Source organism: Pararge aegeria, chromosome 26 (assembly GCF_905163445.1).
Source record: "Pararge aegeria chromosome 26, ilParAegt1.1, whole genome shotgun sequence".
NCBI lineage: Eukaryota > Metazoa > Arthropoda > Insecta > Lepidoptera > Nymphalidae > Pararge > Pararge aegeria.
Window position 1 is genome coordinate 529,784 of NC_053205.1, and position 9,399 is coordinate 539,182.

Consider the following 9,399-nt stretch of genomic DNA (forward strand, 5'->3'; position numbering starts at 1 on the left):
TTGGCAAACCGTGCAGGTTTGCTTGCGCACCGGCACTGTCAATGAGTATACAAACAAGTAGGCTTAATATATGGTGAATGGTCCGCAGGCTCAAGGAGCACATCTCGGTGGCCGACAACCCGCCCATTCTGATCTTCCCGGAGGGCACGTGCATCAACAACACGTCGGTCATGCAGTTTAAGAAGGGCAGCTTCGAGGTCGGCGGCACCATCTACCCCGTCGCCATCAAGTGAGAGCCCTACCCCTGTCTGACCTCCTTTGACATTTCCACACAGTTGCACAAAACGTGCTACTTTCTGTAGGTGCATATCGCGTGCGGGAAATAGATTTTTCAGCACTAGTGCTTTTTTTTCTTTTAATGTACAAAGCCATCTATGCAACCAAACAGTTTGTATGATTCTCTTTGTTTACGTCATTTAGTATTTAAACTAAATGTCGTACACAAAAAGATATTTATTTACATCAATATCTGTACTGTCTTTAAATAACATAAAACTAGCCCCTTGACCACCGTTTAGATATGCAATTCCTTAACAGAAATATTGTCCGATTTTTACGAATTAGTGGAGGCGGTTATAAATAAAATATAAATAAATAAGTATTCTTTGACAATAGACACATCGCCATCTAGCTCCAAAGTAAGTGTAGCTTGTGTTATGGGTACTAAGATGACTGATGAATATTTTTATGAATAATTTACATTAATACTTATAATATACATATAAACATCCAGACGCTAAAAACCATTCATATTCATCACATAAACATTTTCATGGTCGGTGCCCATTGATCCATCATCGGATCGGTTTTCATCGGACCAAAACGTCTGTACAGTATCGAAGTAAATCGTATATTTATATAGAAAACTCAAAACGATTAACATGCAATTATGCAGGTAAACATAATATGAAGGGGTTACACCGAGAGTACAGTGTAAGTCTTTGAGTACAATGAGACTACACTACAGCGCTCACGTCTCGGCGCTGTGGATCGCGTTTGTGTATGAATTGTCGGAAAATGTGAGTGAAAGATCACCGCGGTTCTACTATAAGAGATCGAATACTAGCGGTCAATGAACCCGGCCATCCTTCAAACGAATCTAGAGCTAAGGACACGAAAGTTTCATGGTATTGCTTAAACTCCACGGATGTGCTTGCGCCGCAGGTACGACCCGCGCTTCGGCGACGCCTTCTGGAACAGCTCGCGCTACGGCATGCTGCACTACCTGCTCAACATGATGAGCTCGTGGGCCATCGTGTGCGACGTGTGGTACCTGCCCGCCATGGCGCGCGCGAGCGGCGAGTCGGCCGTGGACTTCGCCAAGCGGGTCAAGGCGGCAATCGCCACGCGCGGCGGCCTCGTCGACCTCATGTGGTGAGCACCCGGACACACGTCACACGCACACGCACACACGATCTGCCAACCAACCAAAGGGCGACGTTTCTGATGCCACTATATCTATCCAAAGCATTTGACTGCGTTGAACATAACTGTATGTTACTTAAACCAATCCACCATGGAATCGAAAACGTAACAATTAGTTTTATTGTCTTTTATCTCAATGATATAACGCAGAGGGTATGCATAGAAGACATAAAGACTCAGGATACATCAACCTCAATTGGTGTCCCAAAGGGCTCAATTTTGGGTCCCTTTCTATTTTTCGCGTATATTAATGATCAATGGCATCAAAAACGATGCACTGATGCATTTAATGTTATTTATGGTTATGTATGTATTTTCTTATATATGAATAATGTATGAATGAATCAAATATACATTTATTGTACACCACAAAAAGTACATAGAAAGAAACGAAAAGTATAACAAAATAACGTATACAATTTGGCGTATATAAAAAACTATATATATATATATATATATATATAATGTCCTTGTGCAATTGCACTATAACAATCTCTTGCAGCTGTTCATTTTTGACAGAGAGTTGCCTGTAAGAGATTATTTGTAGCAATAAGGCCGCCTTTGCACGCGTACATTTCAACAAAAATGACTATTTATTTTATGCACATATCTAAGTTAAGTTTGTGTGCAATAAAGTTGTTCTTCTCTTGCAGGGACGGGCAGCTGAAACGCATGAAGGCGAAGAAAGAGTGGCGGGAGCTGCAACAAGAAGAGTTCAGCAAGAGATTAAAAGGAGAATAAACCCAGCATTCCTTGCTACCACCGGGAACATTTAGTGTACATGAGTTTTAGGACAATTGTTGCGTTAACGTGATGGAACCCACCAAGCCGCGTGAAACAGCTTGGTGGGTCGGAGCCCCATATCGTTCCACCGAGTGGAGGCGCGTGCCCCGCTATGGGGCATTAACATATGGGGTATAGGTCGTGTCTCGAAAAACGAGCGCTTATGGTTTACATACGAGAAAATGTATATCTTGAAAATATATTGAGGCAGTCGAAAAAAATAAAAAACGGTCGAGCCTAGTGCTCTTTTTTATGACGTGACCTATACTTATATTGTAATAGAATTGAGTTTCCCTGCGACTTATTTATTGTAGTTATTAAAATGTAATCCCAAGTTAGAAAGGCTATTAGTTAATATTAAATTGTAACCACTACTTTTTTATCAGTTACACAAACGTGTAAAAAATTTAAGAATGTTAGAACTTACGCAACATCAATTATATTTGTAATCGATATAAAAATATATATTATAATATATTTGTATAATAAATATACACACTGTAATGGTTCTAAACGATTTCAGTTGAGCAACTAAAACTTTTCTATATATGATTAATATTACAATATTTAACAATTTTGTAAAAATGATAAATTAATAATTGTAAAACTCATTAAATTTTTACAGTTGTACAAACTTATTGCATTTCAAAGTTATTGCATTGTAAGTTGTAATAAATTATTAACAATATTCTAATAATTAAAGTCTGTAGTGAAGTTGTAAATTTTACAAAAAGTAGTTTAGATTATTAGGTATTAGATAATTGTGTATTTTTATATATAAATGACACGAAAACCAATTTTTAGTAAATAAAAAAAATCGTCACAGAAGTTGAAGTCTTGTGGTAACGTTCGGTGGATTGCCCGGGTGCAGTAAAAATGCTATATTATCTAAAAGAAAAACATGACAATCCGTTACTCCGTTGCTGCGTAACATTAGGAAAAACCAACTTATTTTGCATTTGTTAAAAAAGTGGCGCCAGCCTAGTTCAGCGAGACGGCATAATAAGTTGAGTTATCAAAAAATGCTTCATAGCACACAAAACTTAAAAGAATACAGGCAATAAATAACAGAGACTTGCAGGAATGCAAAGATGGCCTTATTGCTACAAACAATCTCTTAAAGGCAACGTTTGTTGCAGTTCAATAATTATTTTCTTATTACTTTTTTGAGGTTTCCAGAGCCGGTCTAAGGAAAGCCCCAAAAAAGACTCAACCGTGTGTCTTTTTCAACTTTAGTGACACGTTAATTATAAATAATAATTTATTAATTTAACCTTACTACCAAAATATGCGTTTATATTGGCAGCTTATTTTTCCTTTTAATTCTTAGCATTTATTAGACGATTTATCGATAGTTTTCGAACAAGATCTAAAGTAAAATATGTTTAGTTCTTTTTTATTCCCAGATATCGATTTGGCGTTGCAAATGTTACGCTTTTTCTATTTTCATAAATAGTGATGTGACGCAACCGATATTTTCCGAAAAACCGACATATTTGTAATTTATTTGATTAAATATAAAATATTTGATAAAATATAAATTTTGGAACTAATTATGATTACCGAGGTAAAAACCTAAATGGCTGCTAATGAAACCGAAATTATTTATTTGGTTTAGGCCCTAAGTTAAAAAAGTCTATAGTGTTTAAAAATTATAATATTAATTTAGAACCATCCGTATTTTTTATATTTATAATGTGTATTATTTTTTAAATAGATCGCGCAATAAAAAAAATTACCATTACGTGGAACTAATCCGTATAAAAGTTTAATCATTAAAAGTGCCTGTGTTACAAAAATCGGACTTTAACGAAATGCTGGCCAAATAATTTTGGAAATTTGACATATTTTGTACCTATCACTACCACGGAATAAAACCGAACTTTAGTTGTTTTTTTTTTTTTTAGGAAATGTATGTAAATATTGCATTGGAATGCAAGTAAAGTGGATGTGATATGTAAAATGTAAAAATGAAATATTCGACTGAATCGTGATGTATGTTAATCGGTTGCTGCTTACAATTAATGTTTAAGAATCGATTCGCTTATTACTCGATCTTTATAAATCGTAAACTAAATTGAAAGAACGGTTTGTACACACTAGGCTTTGTCAAATTTTGGATAATAACTTTTACACACGTACTTTACGGATGATGGAGTGTTAACCTATCAGATTATCGATTTTTATACTTTATGCCCAGATACTAGACAATCAATTTTTATTTTTTGTTTGCTTTTAAATTAATAATTTTATTAATATGACTATAATTTTATTAATAAGTGAGGGCTCCCTAAAGAAGATTTCCACTGCTACGTATACGTTCGATTACTATCAAATCGATTCAGAATCAAATCGAACTACAGATTATCAAATTCGATTATTATCAAACCGGTTCATAATTTAATCAAACTACATAAAATCGATTTGATAGTATCGTTGTTTGTGATGCGTGGCGCTTCACTAATTAGGCGGTATCCGTCAATGAAGTGCGAAATAACTTTAGCACTTTAAAAAAAAAAATGCGAAACCCTTTATGGGCGTTGGCTGCCAAAACTATCATCCTAAATTTGACAAAGAGTAAATGAAACCTTGAGTAGTAGATTGTGTTTATTTAAGATCTCTCAATTTGGTTTATATATTGAATCAACAAGTGTTTACTTAAAACAATTGTAAAATTGTTGTCTGGTCTAAAAATTTATACTTAAATTTGTAGTCACTGTATACATAGCATAGTTTCTTTGTTTTTTAAACTTGACCTATTTTTAAGTAGGTCCCTATTTATTGATTTGTTGACATGTATATAAAGGGTTGAAATTTTTAGCAATATATAACAATTGCCGGTGAGTTGGAGGCTTTGCTTCACAAACTCTCGAATTAAGAACCTCTTGTATTAGGTTGCTTAAGGATCGTAATTTTTACATCTTTTTTTATACAATGTTAATATAATTTTAGTAAACAAAATAAAGCCTTAATTGCTATAAATAACTGTTTAACTTTTTTCATTTGTAAAAATCATTAAATATCGTTAACCAATGTTACAAGTTATAATGAATAACTGTCATTGGTTACAAACATTGTTAATTTAATTATAACCATTCATAAGTCGTGATTGCTACAAATAAACGTTTAATAAAACCCTCATTTCTTTTTTTTCTTTCTAAATTTTTATTTTAATAAATAAATTAAGTGAAGTTATAACAACTATTGCAATCCTCGCTTCATATAAAATGTGATACCGACTTCTTCGTTAATGTATAGATAGTTTTTTATTGATTTTTCATTTTTGGTTACGCGTTTTAAGGGAAAACCCTGTGATTTATGTGCATAAAATAACAGTTAACAGAATTTTTCCTCAACAATCGCACCATGATGATAAGTAATTAATAATAAGATAACTTTTAGCATAGGCCTACAATACACAAGCGTTTTTGGTGCTGAGTCACGTACTTTTTGCTGCATTAGGTTTTCTAAAAAACTTTTCAACTCTTGCGGTGTAAATACGACATAATAATGGTCGTGGACCGGGATGAACTGAGCATAAAATGCTGGGATACAATTTTTAATGGATACATAACATCCCATCTTGTTACAAACGTTGATCATGTATGTTCAGATTTGTTGGGGTCCATTTCTTCGCTCCATCCGTCTGGCAGCTCAGCAGAGTTTCAGATGTACCGAATGGTACACATCGATATCGTAGGATTTCCTACGCTGAGAAATAATGAAAAAAGATTTTACTCGAAGCGGCCATCCAATTTCTCAGAAACTTCCGCATTTAGAAACATTGTTCTTTAAAAACGACTGCAAATTCAGGCCTTTATTCCTACCAAGTTACAGTGTACTCGAAAGCCCATGGCATAACTCTTTAATTATTGAAGTTTTTCATTATTGAAGTTACACTTTGGCGCGTTAGGATAAAATGATGAAAGTAAATTTTTACGATGCGCGCGCACACCGTCACAACAAACCGACACCCTGAAGTTAGGTTTGACAATGTACACTTTCAATTGTCAAAGTCTGCGGGCGCATTCGGGTGATTCAATTGTACATAAATCTCAAATTTTAACGTTGGTTGTCCGATAATGAGTCTAAATTTCATTATTTTAAGATGAAATTTTTGAAAAGATTCAAATTTTTATCTCGTTACGCCAATGAAGTATAACTTCCAACGCCTGTGCATAAGTACACACACGTTTTTTGTATTCTTTATAAAATAGGTCGAATTTTACATATCCCCATCACGCTAGGATGAATTGGCCGCTCGCAGGAATTACGACTTTTAACTCAAAATTACGCTCCTTTGGCCTCACGCTCAAAGAATGTATTGACAATGAACTTATACTGATTTATACAATCCAAACCGTGAATTTTGAAGAAGTCACTTTAATTAGCTGGCCAGAACGGTTCAGTGGTAGCCGAATCCATCTGGAGCTAAGCTAATTTTTAGTTTCATTATAAGTTACATTGCGTTACACCATAAAATTTGCTATAATAATAGAACTAGTGTAATTAAAATAAAATTGTAATCATAATGTGATTGTGTAAATGTTATTAATTACAATTTGTAATTGTAAAAATCATTAAATTGGTGTTACTTGTTGTGATTCAATTGAAGGTGATACTGAGTGTTATTGATTTGTAATATTCATTAATAAGTAATGGCTTAATTACATTTAATTATTAAACCTAAAGTAATTTAATAACAGTAATGTACTTTATAAAGTAATATTTTGTACTCGTCATTTCTTGTTAATGGGGGATAAAAAGTATGTCTGTATGTTATAGTAATCGTAGATGGTAATCAAGATAACTATAGCCCATGACATGTTAATAAACCGTATTTAATTGTGTTTTAACTAACAAACGATAAAACAAAAACGATTTGTTTTATCGTTTGTTAGTTAAAACACTATTAAATACGGTTTTTTAACGTATAACATGAAAAATTGGATTTGTCCTCAGAAAACAGGTTGCTTGGTGACCCTGTTTTTAAATATCTAAATTCATTTATTTCAATAAGGCCCAGTTTATAAGAAAATTTTTAAACTTCAAGTCGATACGATCGATCGATCGGTATAATAACGTGTGTATATTAAAAGGTATTTGAAAACGTGTGGGAATGTAATAACTGGTCAGTTAGAAACTTCCGATCATGGACCTTGAAAGTGTTGGGTGATTTCAAAGCAATTTATTTTCGCAAAACTGAGTGTCAACTGCTTACTCTAATGTAAACTATATTATTATTTGGCATGTGTATACAATTATGACTTCTCGATGCGAACATAGTATGCAAATTCGTCGGGTTGATATGGCTGCTGTAAACACCTAAAAATGATTAAAAATGCAACTAAAAACAATATACAGGGGCATACTCCAGTAACCGGTACTACGTGCGTTTAGAATGCGTTTTACATGATTGGAAGTTTCTATTCGACTAGTATAAGGCGGTGCGTTAATAAAATGTGAAGCAATATATTTTTGGATTGCTCAAATGTGATGTAACTTTTGCTGACCTGTACTATATTCTTATAGGCATTTTTAAAACGGTAATAATATAATACATTTGTAATCGTTTGTAAAAATAAATAATCAACGTAACTATTGTTCTTTTCTTCTTACCCGTCTTTTGAACACCAACATTTTTTGACGATACTTTTTAGCGTTAATATTAACTTCCCGCTAGGAAAATTAAAAATTTTCAAAGGTTGGGAAGTTATTGCTTTCACCCCGTTTTTCGAAAATCGAGTTTTCATCAGATGTTGATGTTTTGACTATCGCGGGAATAGTCAGGAAAGCTTTCCTGACTATTCAGCTAATAAGCTTTCTGTCCCAGAAAGCTTTCCTGACTATTCCCGCGATGCTGTCATCATGTCTGTATGTATGTATGTATGTATGTGTGTGTGTGTGTGTGTTTGTGTTTGTGTGTGTGTTTGTGTGTGTCTATTTATGTAAACCTCTCATAACTTTGAACGGCTTGATCGATTGGATTGCGATTCGCGGCATTCGAAAGGGCTTCACTAAACTTAGACTTTCTATAATTTCGAGATCGGTTCGGACCAATAGATTCCGAGAAATCTCAAAAATATAAATTTTGAAACTGTTTTTTTTTATAATAACTTTAAAACAGTTCCACGATCGATCCCAAAAACTAGCCAGCTCTTAAGGTTGATAAACCCGTCGATCGCCGGTCCGGTTCGGTTTATCCGTTCGAGAGATATCTAAAACGAAAAATTCCGAAAAGTGTTTTGTTAGAATAGTTTTGAAAATTTTCGTCTGAATGATTTATGATCTAGAATTCTTCATAGGACTCAATAAGCTGCGTCGAATGCCGCCAACCACGTGAGACTCGGATGATTCTTTCAAAAGTTATAGCAATTAAAAAAATATTTTTTTGCATAAACAAATTGTTATGCTGTTAAACAAATACACTGATCAATTCGAAAAACTTATAAACTTACAAAATAAAATTGATCGCCACTACACCCGTCCAAAATAATAGATTCGTTCGCAAAAAGTGTTTCTTGTGACATGCGAATGATTCCCTATATTTTATGAAAATACTTTTCTAAATTTTTAAATTTAAGTTAAAATCCGGAAAATATTGCTCTATGATACTTCTATCAGACTTTTGAGCTGGAAGTTGCAGGGATGGCCTTTTGGTCAACCGTTTTCCTATTTTTTTTTTTTATATATGAAATTCAAAATACTAGAAACAAAACAGAAATTATTTTTAAAGTGAAATTACTTTCGAAGTAAAACTTTTTTAGGCGCGACTAGGGAGTAACTCAGATCTTTTTTCTGACGGAAGTTACGCTTACGTCAGACGTCTGTGTAGTTTGCGCTATTTAAAAATAATAATTTGGATTGGTCGTAAGTATATGTCTTATACTCCACTTAGGTACCTACCTATTTATTACTTTTGTAATAAAAAAATTAGTAATAAATTTTCTGACGAATGCGACATTTTATACTACACAACTATTCAACAAATGTAAATATTAATTAAATGTAAAAGTGATATTAATGAATTTAAATAGAATATGAAATGAAATAGTGAATATTAAATGAAATGGCGGAGTCCCAGGAACATTTCACTCTTTCATCAATAAATAATAATATAAGTTTTACTTCAATCGCACGTAAAGGTTACACGCACACACATTTTTTTTTTGGCAAAACAGGCCCTCCCTC

At 33.6% G+C, this 9,399-nt stretch overlaps 1 protein-coding gene across 3 annotated transcripts in view; it reads left to right on the forward strand.

Annotated features, from left to right (window-relative positions):
* Nucleotides 1-5,349, forward strand: part of LOC120635223 (glycerol-3-phosphate acyltransferase 3) — a 35,479-nt gene extending 30,130 nt beyond the window's left edge. For all 3 annotated transcript variants that reach the window (XM_039906169.1, XM_039906170.1, XM_039906171.1), the window contains 3 exons: nucleotides 89-229; nucleotides 1,165-1,374; nucleotides 2,079-5,349. In XM_039906169.1, coding sequence (XP_039762103.1) covers nucleotides 89-229; nucleotides 1,165-1,374; nucleotides 2,079-2,166 — 439 coding nt within the window. In that variant the 3' untranslated portion in view covers nucleotides 2,167-5,349. The remainder of the gene's footprint in view (nucleotides 1-88; nucleotides 230-1,164; nucleotides 1,375-2,078) is intronic.
* The last annotated feature ends 4,050 nt before the right edge of the window (nucleotides 5,350-9,399 follow it).